The sequence below is a fragment of the Notechis scutatus genome, chromosome Z (assembly GCF_049901735.1).
Source record: "Notechis scutatus isolate UNSWTSFEM ecotype Mainland chromosome Z, rNotScu1.2, whole genome shotgun sequence".
Classification (NCBI taxonomy): Eukaryota; Metazoa; Chordata; class Lepidosauria; order Squamata; family Elapidae; genus Notechis; species Notechis scutatus.
In genome coordinates this window covers 37401388-37422092 of record NC_142025.1, presented here as the reverse complement: position 1 = coordinate 37422092, position 20705 = coordinate 37401388, and the positions used below count along the sequence as shown (strand labels likewise).

General features: G+C 38.8%; 1 protein-coding gene across 1 annotated transcript; it reads right to left on the bottom strand.

The window, feature by feature from the left end:
* Positions 1-10376: 10376 nt before the first annotated feature.
* AGR2 (anterior gradient 2, protein disulphide isomerase family member) lies at positions 10377-19522 on the bottom strand. Its single transcript, XM_087945189.1, has 8 exons — positions 19468-19522; positions 17081-17257; positions 16077-16140; positions 13418-13470; positions 12641-12714; positions 12059-12122; positions 11649-11732; positions 10377-10687 (listed from the first exon to the last, which is right to left on the bottom strand). The coding sequence occupies exons 2-8, from the start codon at positions 17223-17225 to the stop codon at positions 10638-10640; spliced, it is 534 nt and encodes a 177-aa protein (XP_087801315.1). The 5' UTR covers positions 17226-17257; positions 19468-19522; the 3' UTR covers positions 10377-10637.
* Between the last annotated feature and the right edge of the window lie 1183 nt (positions 19523-20705).

Sequence of the window (20705 nt, the reverse complement as noted above, 5' to 3'; positions counted from 1 at the left end):
TACATGCAAAGCAGAGTTGTCATCACCACCATCTTCATCCTCATCATCATATCACCCCAATAAGGGAGTGGTAAAGAAGATAATAGGAATAATAATGCTGCTGCTGCTGCTGCTGCTGATGTAATAGTTTAAAAAAGCACTGCATGGACAGTTCCTTGAAAAGATCCAAGGAAAAGTAGATAAGGAAAAGACCTGGTTATGGCTGACCAACAGAACACTGAAGAAAGAAACAAAAGGCCTGATTCTTGCAGCCCAAGAACAAGCCATCAGAATGAATGTAATCAAAGCCAGAATAGAAAAATCTGCTGATGACTCCAAATGCGGACTCTGCAAAGAAGCGGATGAAACCATTGATCACATACTGAGCTGTTGCAAGACAATAGCTCAGACTGACTACAAACAACATCACAACACAGTCGCTCAGATGGTCCACTGGAACTTGTATCACAACTACCATCTGCCTGTAGCAAAGAACTGGTGGGATCATAAGACTGAAAAAGTGGTCGAAAATGAGCATGCAAAACTACTTTGGGACTTCCGAATACAGACTGACAAAGTTCTGGAACACAATACCCCCGATATCACGATTGTGGAGAAGAAAAAAATGTGGATCATCGACATTGCCATACCTGGTGATAGCAGAATCGTTGAGAAACAACAATCTGCTCGTATAATCCACCGATACATCATGCAGTCCTAAACACTTGGAAAGTGTTTGACTAGTGATTTGTGATACGAAACCCAGTATGTTTATCTCATCTGCTGTGTATACTGCCATTTTTATGAACAACAACAACAATAATAATATACTATCTATGGCTAAATATACACAGACATTAGACAGTATTAGGAGAATTAGGTGTTCAGCAGAAGCATGAGGAAAAAAAATCCTGACCCCGTGTCTAATTGTTTTGGCATGCAATATCCTATAGTAGCATCCCAAAGGAAAGAGTTGAAATCGTTTATGTCTAGAAGTGAGGGATCTGTAGAGATTTTGTCAGTCCTCCTTCTGATCCTTGCAATATATAGATTGTCTATGATTGCAATTGTTCTTTTGCAGTCCTAACTATTTTTTGGAGTCTGTACCTATCCTGTTTGGTTACTTTACTAAACCAGACAGTTAAAGAAGTACAAGTGACATCCTCAATAATTCTTCTGTAAAATTGAATCAACAGCTCCTGGGCAGTTTAAACTTCCTGATTTGACACAGGAAGAATATTCTTTGTTGTGCCTTTTTAATGATGGTTCTAATGTTACATATACATTGTAGAACCCAAAACCCTGAAGGATTATACTGCTGATGCTATGCTGTTGAATAATAGGTGGTAAAATAGAAGAGCTCCTCCTAAAACCCATTCTCATCTCTACAATTTTAAAATGTTCAGCTCCAGATTGTTCTGGTTGCAGTACTATTTGCAGACTTATCACTGTCTCGAATGAAGCCAATGGCTGATGTATCTGTAAACTTCAGTACTTTAACAGACAGATCTCTAGAAATGCAGTCATTGGCACAGAGAGAGAAGGGAAAGAAAAGAAAGAAAGAAAGAAAGAAAGAAAGAAGAAAGAAAGAAAGAAAGAAAGAAAGAAAGAAAGAAAGAAAGAAAGAAAGAAAGAAAGAAAGAAAGAAAAGGAAAGGAAAGGAAAGAAAAGAAAAAGAAAAAAGAAAAAAGAAAAAAGAAAAAGGAAAGAAAGAAAGAAAGAAAAACACTAACCAAACTTAACACAGCAGGCTCAACTAACAAATAAATGCTTGAGGAAATATTTTAAAGACCCTACAGAAAGCTAAAAAGGAGTGGGCTATCTGAATCAGGAAGCCGGGAAGGATTTTATTTTAGAGATATTGACATGTAAGAAAAGATAGGTCTCCGGATCCCACTAGGTGGCATGATATCAGAGACTGATTAAGTGCCAACAATTAGATGTCAATTGTTAACCACAGATTTTTCCAGGATCTTCCTCATCCAGCTTTTTCAGGATTTTTACTGGTACACCACTGCTATATAATTGACTTGGGTGCTGTTTTGTATCACCTTCCACAGCATAATAGATTTTTCCAGAAAACCAGACCTTATCAAAATATGTCTAAAGTAGGACAATTTGAACCTGGTAATTTGTATCTTGAGTGAAAATTTTGGGTTTATTTCTTCAGTGATCAATTTGTTTATTTAGCTATCATGCTATTCTAAAGTCTTCTCCAATACCAAGATTCAAAAGTATCAGTATATTTCTATTCCTATACTGTTGGATCTGGTGGAATCTTGCCTTCAAAAGTTATGGGTGCTCCATCATTGGAAATTTTAAAAAAGATTGGACAACAATTTGAAATGGTATAGGTTTTCATGCTTGAGAAGGGGTTGGACTAGAAGACCTCCAAGGTTCCTTCCAACTCCTGCACTGCTCTGCTCTGCTCAGCTCTGGTGAGATAAATAGAACAGCTAGGAAAAGGTGATCCCGCAAAATACATGGCCCTATGTCATTTAGGATTTGAAGTTGATCGCCACTATTTGAATCACACCCAGAAGTCTATGGGAAGTCAGTGTAGCTTGTGAAGCAATTGTGTTTCATTTCCATGCCTGGCAGAGTAAATAGCAAACCACATGTTAGATCACGGGAAAGAGAGACTCGAGACCAGCGTGACAGTTCAGCTCTTTATTTCTATGTATAGATCTGTACAAGATCTTGGAGCCGCGGCAGCCCTTCATATAGGGATTGCTTGCGGCTTGCCGGCCAATGACAGGTCCTTGAATCTCCCGTGATCGGCTCGGCCAATTGTGGTTGATTCTTAGTGGACCAATCACTGCCATTTAGTGGACCAATCACAATGCAATTTGTGTGGACCAATCAGAAGTTAGCATTTCCTGTATTAACAGAACACCCTCCCCTCTTGGTTCAGTCCTACAGGACGTAGTCGCGCAGGTAGGCGGGGCTCCGTACTTGCCTATTTGACCTGCGCAACTCAGTTGTTGTCTGGTCGTCGGCCGGTACGGGTGGATTTCTTGTCGCTCTCATCTTCCTCGATGGAACCGCCTGGAAGGGTGAGTCAGGCCTATTGCTGTAACTCCCACCCGGTCTACCCGGGTCGGTCGAGTTGTCGGCTCCGCTGTTCCTGCCTGGTCTTTCCGCGCTGGTTGAGCTGGCTTGGCTGCTCCTTCCAGGTGAAACACCCTGTTGCTCGTCTGCTACGGGTTCCCTTCTGTCGATGACGTCTACTGGTGAGTATTGCTGGTTTATTTTGTATTGGGGGTGTTTGGGTTGTGTTTGGGAATTTTCTTCTTCTCTTTGCGTGCTTGGGGCTTCCCTCCCCCTCTGGTTTCTTTATTGATGTTTATTTGTGGTGTTATGTGCTATCTGTGTTGTCGGTGGTTGTTCTTCACCTTAGTTGGTCGATGTGCCGCTTCCAGCTTCTCCCATCGTTTGTTTGTAGTTGGTACGATCAGGATCCCGTTACTTGGGTTATTTTTGCCGATACCCAGAGTGGGTCCCCTGTGAAGTTTTTTGCATAGACTGCGTCTCCTGGAGCAAATATTCGGTATTTGCTTGATGAGTCTGGGGGTTTCTCGGGGTTGTATGTGGGGTGCAGTCTGTCTAGCTGGGACTGTAATTTTCTGCCCATCAGTAGCTCTGCCGGGCTTTTATTTGTCATTGTATTTGGTGTTATGTGTTGTATTAGTAGCATTTTATTTATTTTGTCGTGTATGTCCCAGGTTTCAAGTTTTCTATTGCATTTTTTGTGTAATGAACCATGCGTTCCACCTGCCCGTTCGCTGCCGGATGAGCGGGCGCTGTCAACGCATGCCCCGTTCAGCCAGGAATTTTTCGAATGCTAGTGTGGTCCGTTTTCTGACACTAGCACGTCTGGCAGTCCATGGGTAGAAAATAGTTTGTTTAGTTTTTTGATAATGGCCTCCGTGGTGGTGGATTTCATGATGCTAACCTCCAGCCAGTTGGAGTAAGCATCGACCGTAATTAGGAATGTGTGTCCCTTTGTGGGTCCGGCGAAGTCTATGTGGACCCTGGACCATGGCCCTCTGGGAATCTCCCATTCCAGAATTGGTGTGGAGGGAGGGTTTGGTCTGGCTTCCTGGCATTTTCTGCATGAGGCTACCCAAGTTTCAATCTGCTTGTCCATCCCGGGCCACCAGGCATAATTCCTGGCCAGGGCTTTCATCTTGACTATGCCCGGGTGCCCCTCATGCAACATAGCCAGCACCCTCTTTTGTAGCGTTTCAGGGATTACCACCCTATCCCCCCAAAGTATGCAACCTTTCTGTGTGAACAGTTTGGTCTGCCGGTTCCGGAAGGCTTTAAACTGCTCACCGCCGTCGGTTTCCGGCCACTCTTTTTCCACCCAATTCAAGACCTGCGCCAGCCGCTTGTCTTTATTAGTCTCTTTGGCAATGTCTGGCGTGGTCAGGGGTGGATTGGGTAATGTCTCTATGTGTAGCGTCGAGGTTGTGGGTGCTGGGTCATCTTCCAGGTCGGGCAGGGGGGAGCGGCTCAGTGTGTCCGCATGTGTGATGCTTTTCCCGGGTCAGTGTGCTAGCTGGTAGCTGTAGGCAGCAAGGAACTCGGACCACCTTGGTGACAAAATGTTCGGGGTGGCCTTGTTCCCTGCCAGTATCCCTAGTAGTGGTTTATGGTCGGCGATAATTGAAAAGGTCCTACCGTATAGGTATTCGTGGAACCGCTTCATGCCGGTGATTACTGCTAGCGCCTCCTTGTCCAGCTGGCTGTAGTTTCTCTTGGGCTTGGACAATGTTCTTGAGAAGAAGGCGATTGGCGCTTCTCTCCTGTCTGGCAGAGTGTGGCTTAGGAAGGCTCCCACACCAAAGGGTGAAGCGTCGCAGGTCACGGTCAATGGTAGGGTTTCGTTGTATTGCATGAGGACTGCGTCTGATGCTAGTAGGTCCTTTATTTTCCAGAAGGCGTCCTCTTCCTGCTTTCCCCAGGACCAGGTGGCTGTTTTGTCCAGCAGCCTATGCAGGGGTTCCGCCGTGCTCACCTTCTGGGGCAGGAAAACATTGTAAAAATTAATGAGTCCAAGAAAAGCCTGCAGCTCCATTTTATTCCAAGGTCTAGGGGCTTCTTTGATGGCTCTAACCTTTTTTTCTGTGGGGTGGATTCCATTTTTGTTCAGTAGGTACCCCAGGAATTCGACTTTCTCTGTGCAGAGTTGGCATTTTTCTTTTTTAACCTTTAGCCCGGTGTCTTTAAATTTTTGTAGGACCTCCCTTAGTCGGCTCTCCAATTGGTTTTTATTTTTGGCGGATATTAACATATCATTGAAATAGGGTATCACCCCTTTTATTCCTTGTAATAGTTTTTCCATTAGACTCTGGAATACCCCTGGTGCCACACTGACTCCGAATTGGAGTCTTTTGCATAGGAATGCCCCCCGGTGGGTCACGATGGTTTGCGCCTCAGCAGTCTCAGCATTGACTGGCAGTTGCTGGTAGATTGAGCTTTGCAAAGACTTTTCCTCCCCCCAGTGAGTGTAGGAGGTGCTGTACCACCGGGATGGGGTAAGCGCTCTGCTGCAGCGCATGGTTGAGGGTAGCCTTGTAGTCACCACAGATCCTCACGGACCCGTCCGATTTAATCGGGGTGACTATTGGGGTTTCCCATCATGCGTGGTCTATCGGCTCCAGGACCCCTTGCGCGATGAGCTTATCCAATTGCTCATCTAATTTTGGCTTGAGGGCAAATGGAACTCGCCTCAGTTTTAGGCGGATTGGGGCAATATTTGGGTTTAAGTTAAATGTTATTGGGGACCCCCGGTACTTGCCTAGTTCGCCATTGAAGACCTCCTGGAAGTCCTTTACGAGGGTCTCCTCCCAGTCTGCTTTGGCGATGTGGTTGATGCCGGTCACCTCGATCACCAATGGTGCGAACCACTCCAGTTCCAGCAGGCTTGGGTGGTCTTTGTCTACGATAGTTAATGGCAGGATCTCTGTGTGTTCTTTAAAGTTCACCTGAAAGTGTCCGATTCTGACCACGGGGATCTGGTTCCCCTGGTAATCTTTCAGGGTCAGTCTCTGGCTTTCCAATTCTCGCCTGCGTATGCTAGGTACCAGGCGCTTGATTGTATTCCAGGAGACCATAGAGAGGTAGGATCCGGAATCCACCTCCATTGTTGCAAGGTATGCCTTCGATGTTTACCTTTACGTGCACTTTTCGGGCATCAGCTGTGGTTGAGTGCCCGATGACGACTGTTTGGTGTGTCTCCTCTCTCCGCCTCATTTCGTTGAGCCGTTTGCTTCTCCCCTCTCGGCTCCACCAGCTCTCTGCGTGTCGGTCTCTGGTTCTGGGTGGGGAGCCGTCTCATCGTCTGGGACTGTGGTTTCTTTTGTTCCAGCATACCTTGGCGATGTGTCCCCATTTGTCACAGTGCCGGCAAATGGTGTTTAAAAACCAGCACTCTGATCGGGGATGATCGCCTCTGCATCCAGCACACTGGAACCCCGACTTACAACCTCTCCGCTCTTGCCGGTCTCATTCCAAGTGCATTCTGTGGATCTCCTCCTCGTCATCCTCGGTTTCGGAGAAGGAGTCGATGTCACCGTGGTGTGTGGTTGTGGCTTTGTGCCTTGCTTCTGGTCTTTTTTCTGGGGCCGGTGTCATTTCGGTGGGTGTTTGCCGGTGCGTCGTGTGCAATTGCCTCATCTTGGCCGCTGACTGCTTCGCTGCCTCAGCTGCGGTCACTTCGGCGATGGCCTCAGTGATCGAGATGTCTGCTCGGGCCATCAGTTGGCTTTGTAGTATGGGGTCCCTTAGTCCAAGGACCATGCGGTCTCGCAGAGCCTCGTCCATGTCGGAAAACCAGCACATACTTCCGAGGCTCCTGAGGGCCGTCACGAAATTGCTGATGCTTTCACCCTCCTTCTGGTCCCATCGGTAGAAATCATGCTGTCGGATGAGGTTGGGGATGGCCGGTGCGTAATGGCGTCGGAGAAGCTGGTCGAGGTCTGCCCAGTCCATCTCCTTCACGTCTTGGGGCTTGGCCAGTGCCTTGGCCATCTTGAACACTGGGGGCCCGCAGTGTGTCAGGAACACAGCTCTTTTTCTCTGGCCGTTGGCATCCTTCAGATTATTGCTCTCAAGGAACATGAGGAATTGATCAATGCATGATTCCCAGTCCTCGGCTGCCTGGTCGTAGGGTGCGGGGGGCGCGTTGCTGCCAGACATCTTGTCGGTTGTTCAGCTCTGTGGGCCACATGCTCGCCTGGTCTCTTGTCTCAAGATCCCACTTTCGTCGCCAGTGTTAGATCGCGGGAAAGAGAGACTCGAGACCAGCATGACAGTTCAGCTCTTTATTTCCATGTATAGATCTGTACAAGATCTTGGAGCCGTGGCAGGCCTTCATATAGGGATTGCTCGCGGCTTGCCGGCCAATGACAGGTCCTTGAATCTCCCGCGATCGGCTCGACCAATCGCGGTTGATTCTTAGCGGACCAATCACTGCCGTTTAGTGGACCAATCACAACGCAGTTTGTGTGGACCAATCAGAAGTTAATATTTGGAGTATGTTAATACAGAACACCACAAGTACTCATGGGTTGATTATCTTCTTTTGGAATGGCAGAAGCCTTAGTAACAACTGGCCTACTAGCATTTTCCATTTGTTTTGAAGCATGATTTTGACCCAGAAGTGGCATGAAAGCTGACAAAGTTTGAGTCTCCTACCTCCTGTTTGTGTTTCCAATTTTCTTTCAGGATATCTGTAGATGAATCAGCAAATTAGTAATAGAAATGGAACCGCAAGAGAGGTTCCACTTCGCATTATTTTCCTAGAGAACTAATGGCTGTAATGTTTCTCATGCATCTTCATCATTCCACAGCCAATATTCACTAATCATGGTAAATATTTATAATTGAGAGTCCTGGGAAGAGTCCTGGGAGTGTTCTTCAGTTTAGCATAATGTGCCACACAACTTTGAGGTTATGGTCATATAACATACTTCGCAATATATTATAGTTCAAATTGTTAAATAAACTACTATATTTTATGTGATTTATTCAGCATGCTGAGCTAAAATATGTATGAACCTTTTATGTACATAAAAATACTTGTCTTCTATATTTCTTGCAACTATGACTTTGCCAGTAGACTGACAAATTTCATTTGTGTATTAATTGGAAGGTTGCTATTCTGCCTGGATCCCGTGATTGTGGAAAGGCAATTTCCAGCATTAATACTTAAACACTTTAGGCTAATATTTAATAGATGACCATACTTCAATTACAGGGTTTTTGCTTATACATTTCAGTGTGTAATATAAATAGCAAGTATCAACTATTAACTATTCAAAAGATTTTAGGTAAATTGAGACTGAAACACTGAGGCAACAGCTTCACAGATGGATGGAAAATATCTGTTATTTAAATTCATGTGTCTATTTCTCATAATAGAAATAGTTTACAAAAGGCAGTCAAAGCATAATTTTTGATACATTTCATTGAAAGATATTGATGTTCATATTTTCACATAAAAACTTTTCTCACACAGACTGAAGACACCTAGAATTGATCCAAGTACATTTTGGCATTTATGGTTTTATACACTTCATTTTCTGATTTTCATTTTCACTTCTTTCTGATATTTTACCTGTGTCCCCCAAGCCTGTGTGCTTTCTCCTCTTCTCCCTATATACCAATGACTGCATCTCAAATGATCTATCTGTTAAAATACTGAAGTTTGCAGATGACACAACAGTTTGCAGATGATTGGTCTCATATGAGACAATGACGAATGTGCATACAGTTGGGAGGTTGTACTATTTGCCTCCTGGTGTAACCAGAACAATCTGGAACTGAACACACTCAAAATCATAGTAATGGTGGTAGACTTTAGGAGAAATCCTCCCATATTATCACCTATTACAAATACTAGACTACACAGTATCAACTGTAGACTTGTAGACAGTAAACCCTAATCGTAACCTTCAAATTTCTAGGTTCTATCATATCACAAGACCTAAAATGGACACTTAACATCAAAAATGTCACAAAAAAGCACAACAAAGAATGTTCTTTCTGTGCCAACTCAGAAAGCTCAAACTGCCCAAGGAGCCACTGATACAGTTCTACAAAGAAATTATTCTGTCAACTGCCCCTCTATAACTGTCTGGTTTGGTTCTGTAACCCAACAAGACAGACATAGAGAATATTTAGGACTGCAGAAAAAACAATTGCTACCAACCTGCCTTCTGTTGAGGAGCTGTATATTGCATAAGTCAAAAAGAGGGCTATGAAAATATTTACAGATCCCTCACATCCTGCACATAAACTACTCCTACCTTCAAAACGATGCTATAGAGCACTGCACATCAGAACAACTAGACACAAGAACAATTTTTTTCCGAAACGCCATCAGTCTGCTAAACAAATAATTCCCTCAACACTGTCAAACTATTTACTAAGTCTGCATTACTATTATTATTATTAATCCTCCCATCCTTCCTTTCACCCATCTCCTCCCACTTATGACTGTATGACTGTAACTTTGTTGCTTGTATCCTTATGATTTATATTGACTGTTTCCTAGTATGATTTGATTGCTTATTGTACTCTAGTTCTCAATGTACTGAACCAGTTCTGTGGGTGTGGCTTAGGTGGTGAGCGTGGCTTGGTCATGTGGCTTGGTGGTCATGTTATTGGCTGAGTATGGCCAACTCAATATCACTCACACCAAGGCACACATCTCCTCCCTGGCCTCTCATGACTATAGGGATGCTGCAACAGTCGTAAGTGTAAAAAATGGTCATAAGTCACTTTTTTCAGTGCCACTGTAACTTTGAATGATCACTCCACACAAGCAAAGTATCAGCAAAGGAGGGGGAAAAAACTCCAGAAAAGTTCCTGAGACAGGAAATCTAGTCCTGCCAAGAATGTAATAAGGGTTAACGGAGAGGCAGTTTCTGTAAGCAACACCAGAATGTTTCCTTCCTGCCCTCCTTACTTAGGCCAGTAATTTCTTCTAACAACCGGTTCTTCGAACTGCTTAGAGTGTTAACAACTGGTTCTAGCGAATAGGTGTGAACTGGTAGAATCCCACCCCTGCTCTATGACTATTATTAAGTGTTGTGCCATATGATTCTTGGCTCTTGACAAATGTATCTTTTCTTTTATGTATACTGAGAGTATTTACACCAAGACAAATTCCTTGTGTGTCCAATCACACTTGGCCAATAAAGAATTCTATTCTATTCTATTCTATTCTATTCTATTCTATTCTATTCTATTCTATTCTATTCTATTCTATTCTATTCTATTCTATTCTAGTCTAGTCTAGTCTAGTCTAGTCTAGTCTAGTCTATTCTATTGCTTTTGACTAAGAAACTTACAGGTGGATGTTTAAAAAATGACGAGGGAGACTATTTTTTGGTAAAGATGTAATGTAGATTTATTTTTAAATCATGATTTAGCATATTTTAGTATTATTTTAAAAAAGCAATCAATACAATGTCATAACATTATAAATGAATATTTATAACATAGTTTTGGTTTTAAAAGGTTGCATATTAGCAAACCATACCCTATGCAAATCCAAAGTCCAGGATGCTTTAATTAGGAGGAAAAAACTAAGCATATTTGGACTGTCAGAGCAGAAGATCTGAGAGTAGACCACTTTTCTTTCTTCACAATTCTGTCTTTAGCAGAATCAGAGCTTTCTGCATATTTGAGTACACTAGGAATAAATAAATTGGAGTCATTATTTTTTTAAGGAAACAAAACATCATGTGCTGTTAAACAATTTTATAGATCCCATTTGAATTGTTTGAATTAAACAAGCTACAAAAATAAAAACCACACCTTAAGTTGACTTAAAATAGCATGAGCATTCACATGTTTATTTAGAAAATCAGATTCATAATTTGGTTAAATTAGTTTGTATTAATTTTGACAACTACTCTTAATTTCTCTCAAATACAAATGATTTATCTAGGAATGATTTGTGGCTTGTATAGGAAGTTGCATACTGTAGTGGAGAGATAAAGAAAGGGTGGTTCAGAGATTCCCTAAAGTCCAGCACCACGTGCATGGGCAATTGGACATTTTTATTTATTCTTCAGATTTATATCCCACTTTTATTTTTTACAACTCAAGGGAGTATACACTCCTCTTCCTATATTGTCCAGAACAACCTTTCAGGTGGGTTGGGCTGAAAGAGAGTGAACTGGCCCAAAGTTACCAACCACCTTCTCCGACTAATGGAAGAACAGAATGTGTCAGTTTCTAATCCAGTTCTTTAATCACTACACCAAACTGGTGCTTGTTTCTGGTATGACTCGATGGCCAACACTTTATCCAACTCCCAAAATGGAGAATGGCCACAATTCCACAGTGGCCAGTGTAATGCTCAAGATGCAACACTAATAGGGGCTATGATCCACAGAAATGCCAGCCAATCACCAGTGCTGGCCAATTTATATCAGACAGAGTCATACAAAAATGTGCAGCATGGCTAAACTCTCATGATGAAATCTTTCAGCTGGCTTTCACTTACAAGACATGAAAGAAAATGGTGTCAAATAAATGGGTGGTTTTTTCGTGATTAATTCTAATGGTGTACTCAAATATTTGCTTATAGCATAAGTCAAATGGATTTTCCTTTGTTAAAGCTATGAAATGAAAGAGAAATCACTCACACAGCGGGGCATCTTGAGGCTCGTAAGCATAGAGACGGTTGGAATATCTTCCAGTAATATCTGCTCTAATAGTTAGCGTAGGATCTAGAAACAAGGGAAGATGGCAACAGTCTATAAAACTAGCTATTCATATTTTTTCTATCAACAACATCTGAAATACAAATTCCTAATCAGAGGTATATTATGAACTTGTGTGTACTGAAGAATATGGTGTCAAAACATTCAGCTGATACCAGGGGTTAAAGACTTTGCAAATGATATCATCTGTATGTGATTCTTCTTTCTAGATTTTCCACATTCATACTGAATAGCGAACAAAATTTGTTTGCGCAATAAAAATTTGTTGAGACTATTTTTCTTAGCTTGCTTCGAGTTTTTCAAGTAAATGTTTTTAATTTCTAATGACTCACCTACAAACAAAATTCTGGGCACATATTGACCATCTGGTGCAAGATGTTTGTCTGAAGTTTCATACTAGAATTAGAAAAAAAAAAGATATTGATATTCTTATCTATCATGTAAACTGCAGTCTCTGTGTCTCTTTCTCATTCCAACATCAAAAACAAAACAAAACCAATAATTATCTTCAATATAGAGACTTAGTATAGGAGGACAACGTACAACTATTGCACAAAATTCACAGTTAGAATTATAATTTCAAGATATTCAAGATAGAACAGATAGAAATTGATGCTATGAATAACTCTCCAATTGTTCAACCAACTTCAGCTACCATAATCTTCCAGCCAATATAACTGATAGCAGCAACTGAAGAAAGTTGAGACTCTCACATCATGTTTTTTTCATAATATTTTCCCGTAAGTATTCATATAAGCAACAATATTGCTGAAAATACAAGACAACTTATGCACTTGCAAATTTTACTGAAATAGTAGCTTCCATTTTCTCAAATTATTTGCAGCTCATTTTCATTTTGGTAAAATGCCTTGTGTAAAATTATATAATAATTCAAACATCATCTGAAAACTTACAATAAGATTAAGAAGAACAAAGCTTGCAGCCAATTTCTGTATATCTTTGTGTTCAGCAAATACCTTCTTCAACGCTAAAACAGAGTAACAATTATAAAAGCTATTTTTTAAAAAAGGGAAAAAAGGAAATAAATGTTCTATATTAATTGATATTTCAAATCTGGCCAAACTTGTAAACTATATTAATGCCTGGTATATCTTAATGTAAAATGAAAAAGAAATACTATAGAGGAGAACCAATTTAGTAGTAGTTTAGAAATTGGAAGACTGTGAGTTCTAGACCTGCATTGGGCACAAAGCCAGCTGGGTCACCTTGAGCCAGTCACTCATTCTCAGCCCTAGGAAGTAGGCAATGGCAAACCACTTCTGAAATCTAGGAAAGAAAACTACAGGGACTAGTTGAGTAAAAAACTGACTCAAAACCACATACATATGATACTATAAAAATGAAGCATAAAAATAATTTTAAGAAAAATACTTAAAACTACCACAATAACTGTCTTTGGATTTTAAAACTTCTTTTCTTTTCTTTTCTTTTTTATATATATGAATAGGACTAATATTGTTCTTTATAAATCATAACACTTCATTTCTGATTTCTAATTTCATTTCTAAATGGCTGCTACAAAGCCTTTTATTCAAATTTGTATATCTTTAATTGTTTAATTACTAAATTAAAACAGGTTGCTCTTTCCGGTCATTAAAAAAACCTGAAGGGAGAAAGCAATTAATTTTCCTAGATGGGATGAACATTTCATTTGTTAGAAACAACAATACCTTGACTATGTGGGCATTCTTCTAAGTGGTGGATGACCATTATAGGCTTGTTGCTGTAAGAGAAAAAGTGGTCCATAATTGCAGTTAATTTGGTTGACTTCTCTAAACTAAGCATGTCCATTGCATTGGTCTACAATTTCCATTAGTGTAGTTGGCATAGCCAATAGGGATATGAGAATTAGAATGTGTCTGGAAGGGGTCTCAAATCTCTGCTTAGTTTTTATCAAATATAGTGTTGAAATAATTTTTTAAATAAATTTCTTCTCCTACAAAAGATGTTTCTGCATTTCTATCTCATTCCCAGAGTAATAATTCTTTACCATTTATTTTGTGGTTTTGTGGGATGACTTTTCTGTTAAAAGAAGTGATAAGTTATATAGTGGTGCTTAATCATGACTGTTTATTAGCATGAAGTCTATTTCCTGTTGCTTCGTGATCCCCAGAAGCTCCACAAAATTTTTTTTTGGAAACAGCAGCTGAAGACTGCTGTAGTGGTGATTGTATTGTAAAAGAAACGAAGAAAGAAAGAAAAGTTAGGGCAAGATCATATGGCAACCTACCCTAAATTGGGTGAGTTTCCCTAAATTGTTCTTTTTTTTTTTTTTTTTTTTTTTTTTAAAACAAGTTTTATTAAAAGTTTCAACAACAAACAAATCATTACATATTGAATCTTTCCCTGTCTTTCTACAATAATTTCCCCAATATTCTCATAAAATACAAACAAACACAAACAAACATAAAAAAAAATCTTTTAGTAAAGTACCTTGGCCCCAGTTACCTCTCTTTGCATGGGCTAAAATAATAGCACATATCACTCTTCACATTTCTATCTTATTTAATCCATCTTAATTAAATCATTAAATTTGTATCTTTTGCCCATTCAATTATCCCTCTATCTCTTCTTATAATAAAAAAAATTTCTCCTGAAATCACTAATCAGAGTATGATGCCTTTCTATCCTCCCCCTAAGTTAGTAAAATTAACATTCAGCATAACAAATACCCAATTTGGTTCTGCTTGGTACATTCTATCCACCAAAAATGTTTAAATACATTGTATCCTCTTTTCCTTCGATATTTTATTACATTTTAAAAATCAATCATTATTAAAAACTTCAACATTTTAATTTCTTATTAAATCTTAAACCATTCTAATTTACTATTTCAAATATAAATGTTACAATACCATCTTCTGTACCTTAGCAGAATCTTTCTTACAGAAAATTACATTTCATCCTTTGTCTCTAAAAAAAATCCCTCTTCTCCCATCCAATTTTAAAGCTTTGAGGCTTTTCTCCGCCTTTCCCCTTTCTTTCTTCCCCCACCAAATCTTCCTACCCCCCCTTCTTCTTCTAACCTCTGCCTTGCTGGGATCCCTTCTCTGTTGTGTTCCCTTTTTCTCTTGTTTGCTATCATTATATTTACTTTGCATCATATTTTTCTCTTTCTCAAATGTTTTTTTTAGATCTTAAGTCCTTCATTTTCCTTGCTCTCTTCCTTCCTTCTTCCTTAGATAAGTTTTGGGATTCAATGAAGATGGCGTCTTCATCTCTTCCTTGTTGTTCTTCTTCCGTTTCCATCTGTTCCATTGTCTGTTGATAATTGACCAGCGCCATTTCTAGAAATAGAAAAGCTTTTTCCATGCCATCTTTGCAGGCTGCTTTTGTTTGCTCATATTCATCCCTCAGGTCTTCAAAAAGGAAAGCCATTATAAATAAATCTTTTCTTTTCTTTATTCCTCTTTCTTCTTACACCAACCAAATATTCCGAGAGAAAGGCAAAACAATCCCAAAATCCACAATCCTCAATAAATCCAAGCAAGCCAAAATTCCCCTTCCTCTTCCAGGGGTGGTATCAAACAAATAAAAAAAAGAATCCAAGTCTATATTTTAAAGCCTTATTAAGATTGTATTTCTGTCCTCAAGTCTTCAAGGCATCTCCTCCAACAAGATCCAAATTAATATATTTTCTTTATCCTCTCCCTTCCGGCTTAATTCCGTCGGGAGGGAGAGTAAACTTTCCCTTCAGCACCTCAAAATAGCCGCTTTTTTTTCTCTTGTGGAAAAATCATCAGAAAACCATCTTTTCCAGGAATTAAATTAGATAGATCTCAAAGCCCTGGGTCGACCAAGAAGAACTTTTACTTTCAATAACTTTCTCTTCTTCCTCCTGCGCATACTTGCCCGGCTGTCAACTTCTTTGTGGCGGCCATTACGGACCGCCGCTGCACCGTCCTGGTAACAGGGGGTTCTGCCGGCCAGGGAGGGGTCTGCAACACCCCAAACCCTTCCTCCGGATCCCCTTACCTTCAGCTACCCCTGCAGGGCAGCCTTGCTCCGCACCCGTCCGGGTCGGAGCCCCAAAACGCTAGCGCGGCAGGATCGCGCAGCTTCGCGAATCCCTACCGCTCGCGAAGCCGACAAACCGGAAACCTTCCCCTAAATTGTTCTTATGTTTCCAGATGGAAAAAATGAAAACAAGTTCTTTTCTATAAGATTGAAAGAGAGTAAACAAAAAGAGAGAGAGAGTGATAGAATGGTAATGTGTAGTATCATTTGTTGAAATATACTAAAATAAATTGAAATATTTTATCAATGTCTCATACTGGAAGTCAAATAATTTTTCATAAAACAATGAATAGCACTTGCCAAAGGGATTACCTTGTTTTGGATTTAAAAAGAGCTTCTTCATAAGTCTGAGTCCAGATTAGTTGATCGCCCCAACCTGAAGATAAATGACAAATGGAATTTAATTTAAATATGTCATTGTTTAAAGGAGTTTTAAATATATAATTTCATTCAAATCTGAACAAATATCGTAGTACATCTATCACACAATGCGCTTCTTAATCCAAACATTTCCCCATGTTTCAGGGAACTGTTTTTGATGATATGGGTTAACAGCAAGCATTTATTTGAATTCATTTGTTAATGTGAATTTAAAAGCTCATAAACATGGATTGAATTATTAGCTTCTAATAATTATTATCTGTATTAATATCTAATTAATATTATCTATTAATCTCCTCCCCAGGACTGATACATGATTAATACTTGAATTCATTTTTTAGAGGGTGCTCCTTGTGCAATATCTACTTTTCTTTGGCATTTTGGGAATTGGCATATCTTTGTCAAGATTGGAAAATACTGTCCTTGGGTCATATGCTCCTATCAACTCTAGCCAACATAGCAAATATCAAATAATTCAATTAATTGAAATCTTATTAAACTTAATGGAACTTACTTTCAAATAGATATGTATAAATATCTATATACTCCTCAGATCATATTCCATTAGTCATAAGATCCTTGGAATTCCCATTTTACATTTTTTTATACTGAGACATAAGATTATTTCCCTATAGTAGATCCGTGTTTCTAAATTTCAGCAACTTTAAGATATGTAGGCTAAGGAATTCTGGGAACTAAAGTCCTCATATTTTAAAGTTACCAAGGTTGAGAAACAATGTTGTAAATTATTTATCCCCTGGTCCAATATTTATTAGGCATGCTGTATTTTTAAAAAAATATTTTAAATTGCATAATATTCTGTCAGTTGAAAGTTATTTGAAGGAAAATAACTGTGATAAATAATTCCAAAAATCACTTCTTAAGAATAAGCAGGCCTGATTAACAACTGAGATGTATAAAATACATGGCTTTACCTCTTGAAAGAGTCTGTGGAAGTTTAGGATGGGTCTCTTTGGGTTCTTTTGGGTCTTTTCTTCCATCTTTAGTAGTAGTTTCTTTAGCCAGAGTATTCAAGACAGCAAGAACCAAAATCAAGATGGAGGCTATATTTTTTTCCATTGTTAAAGCTTAGGAGTGAATTAAGCATTAGTCTGGGTATACTTGAAAAGCAATGAAACAAAATACTACAAGAAAAGAACAATAGTAATAAAACATAAGAAAGAAAATCTCATGCACTGTTAAATCTCATGCACTGTTATAGAATTTCTCTATTTAGAGAGGAACTGACTACGTAGGCAAATTTACAACAGAACTCTGTGTGTTTCTTTGGAATTGAGCACTGCTGAACTAAATGACTTCCTTCCTTCCTTCTTTCCTTCCTCCCTCCCTTCCTTCCTTCCTTCCTTGAAAATTCTTTTAAAATTTCTGCATTGGAATAAGCAATGTAAAGGAGCAAACTACTTCTCCAAATAAAAGAGCAGGGACAGGTTTCAAGGCTTAATTTGCTACAGTCCTTTTCTCTTGCTTATTTTATTCTGAATTTTACTCTGAACTGTTCTGAATTTGCTATTAGTTGATAATAAAGCAATATATTTTTTACATGTTTACCAGGGAATTTCCTCCACCAATCAATACAATAGCACCTAAATCAGAATAAAGACATTTAAAACCAACTCCACCCACCTATTCATGGGAATGTGACCTTGCATTTTGTATTTTGATCTAGACCAATGTTTTCTTAAATTTCTCTTCCCCTAATGTGTTAGATGTCAACTCCACAAGAGCCAGCCAGCTTTTTGTCATTTATTCACAGATTAAACCCAACATTTTTACAAATGGAAGAGTGACTTTTTTTCCTAGGGTGATTTTATCTAGATTTACCCAAAACTGGGTTCAGGAAGATGTACTTTATTTTAATCTAATTGCATAATTAGCTAACTTAAAATATTGAATATTAAAAATAGCATGCAAGTAAGTTGCCGAACGTTAATGCTAAAAGAATTCAGCATCTCTTATCCTTTAGATTTGCAAACCAATTTATACGTCATGGGAGAAGATACATTTCCCCAGTCTGCTTGCCAAATTAAGCTCAAGCGTGATTCTTTTGAAGACTGTAAAGATTACTAAGGATCATGTTACTTTCAAAATTAGAAACTTGGGTATTTTAATATTTCTAGTATTTAGCATTCTTTTTGGAAGAATATCTGCCACCACGAATATGGTAATAAAATGCTATTTCTGAGCTTTTGTAGTTAGCACATTGGGATTGATATAAACTTAGTCAAAATAAGAATAAAACTCATGTAAATCAATAGGTCCTTCACTAATTATGAATTATCTTATTGATTTTGAGATACCTACAGTATTGTAGTCTAATACCTTGCTAGCTGGCTGAAGAATTTTGGGATTCGAAATCTAGGCACGATCTCATCTAGGTCCAATTCACTAACTTGTAAGTAGATTTAATTACAATGCAAAAGGGTTGGCTCCAGATTTATTAGGGATCACTATTGTTTTTTTAGGAGACAAAATTGCTACAAATAGTAGATTTTAACTTTTAATAAGCATGCCTTGTACTAAACTTTTAATGAGATAATTATAATATAATAACACGTATATGAGAAAAATCAAAATGGGGATGGTTGAAAGGAGGAATAAGGTAAATGTAGAAAGCCAGGCTTCTGTATCTAATTTTTGAAGCCAATAGGAAAGTTAAAAGTAGGGGAGGGGGTGTATGCGTGCGTACATGGGTCTATCTAAATATCTATGCCTACTGAGTGTTTTTAGAGTATGCCACAGTGACATTTTTATAAGGCAATCCCATCATGAATAGTCAGCATGGTCTATAGTTAGGCTGAATGGATGATGGGAGCTTAAAGAATGGAAGATTGTGATTTGATGATAATAGTAAGAAAGATATGAACAGATAGAAAATGGGGGGAAACTGGATAGAGGAAAATCCTCTTTTCCTCCATGCTTTCTAAGAAACATGAAAAGATATAAAATTTCCATTTTGTACAACACAAAAGCTGTTCCCTTTCAAAAACAAGTGCAGCCTTAAAAGAAATGAAATGGAGTTGTCCTTGCCAAACAGGAAATCAAAGCACAGTAAAGGAAGGACTGTTGGCAGGCTAGAAGGAGAAAGCAAATAATTGAAAATAATGTATCTTGGCTGTAAAAATATGTTGTGTACTTGCAAAGCTCTGTTTAAAATGGATTTTTTTCCCTGTCTAAAGAATGTTGGGATTATCTAAATATAATCATCTCTGTTCTGCTTCTAACCCTACTTATTAATAAGTAACTTGATTTACAAGCATAAAAAAACTTTTAATAGGGCCTTTGCTATGCAAGCAGCAATAACCTTACCTTTTCTGCCCTCTTAGAGCAACAGCTGAAGAGCTTTCAATTTCAGTGTGAACAAGAAAGGTGTGGAATGCCTATTTATATACCTGGGTGTACCTGATCCCACCCACCAGGTTGGTATTTGAATCCTGCTGTTATAAGAAAAAGTTAAAAAGAAAAGTATTAGCAAACAATGTTGTGCCATTTTGTGCTTCGGTTTATTGAACAATTATTATAGAAAACTGGAATGTTGAGTTTATGTGACTTGTTCAGAAAATATACTTGGCACCGAGCCAAATCTAGTACAATAAGTGTAAATGGAGACTTCCAATTTGACCGAAGACTGATTTGTCCATATCTGATTGGAGCAGCCTATATGCCAAGGCAAAAAAGTCTATAATTTTTTTGAAAATATGAAGCTGATTATTTGATTACTTTTCGGGTAAAAACCAGAATGGACATTAATATTTGTATGTTATTGCCTGGAATAAGTGTCAGCCTCTGACAATAAGGTTGCTCCATAACTAGAAATCCAGTTTAGTGTAGTGATTAAATGCTGGTCTAGTAACTAGGAAACTGTGAGGAAAGCCTGCTTCAGGAATGAAAGCTGGCTGGGTGACCTTGACCAACACATTTTAAAATTACTCTCTTTCTCAGCCTCATTTCACAGAGTTATTGTTTTTGGGAAAAGAGTAGGCAAGAGTATTAAGAATGTTCACTTTAAAAAGTAAGATAAAAATTCATAATAATTAATTAATTATAACTATTATAATTAATTAATTATAACTAAAAAATGCCACTAAATACTTTCAAAAGAGATGTTCTAGATTAAGCAAGATAGTGAAGAATCATTGCATGTTTGCCCTTACAAGCACACAAATTATCTATGCAAAAGTTGCATATTTGCTCTGATGTTGTTTGCTTCCATGTGATTTTGTTCTTTTTGTACAATACCATTACAAAACAGTCACACAGGCATTTCATTATGGTAAATCTCTGCTGCAATTTGTTCCTAGCAAATGTTTTTGACCATGTTAGGATTACCACTATTCTTTTGCTATTCTATTTATTTTTCATTGCAACTAAATTGATTAGTGCTCAATCAGCTTTCCCTTTAGTTGAAAATTTGTCCATGTGTGTTTTAGATCCACACCCCCTCCTGGTTGTATAAGGCCTCTTTGGAGAGGGCATACAGTTGGGTACATACAGTGGTGAACATTTCTGTTGTGGGAAAGGGTGAATCTACCCACTTTGTAG

Bases quoted from the DNA above. Each gene is read 5' to 3' on its own strand.
- AGR2 (XM_087945189.1), bottom strand. From the start codon at position 17,225: ATGGAAAAAAATATAGCCTCCATCTTGATTTTGGTTCTTGCTGTCTTG. The intron at 12,123-12,640 runs GTAAGTTTTCAG...TTCTAATTCTAG, and splicing joins TTGTTCTTCTTAATCTTATT to TATGAAACTTCAGACAAACA. The intron at 11,733-12,058 runs GTGAGTCATTAG...CCTTGTTTCTAG, and splicing joins GCCCAGAATTTTGTTTGTAG to ATCCTACGCTAACTATTAGA.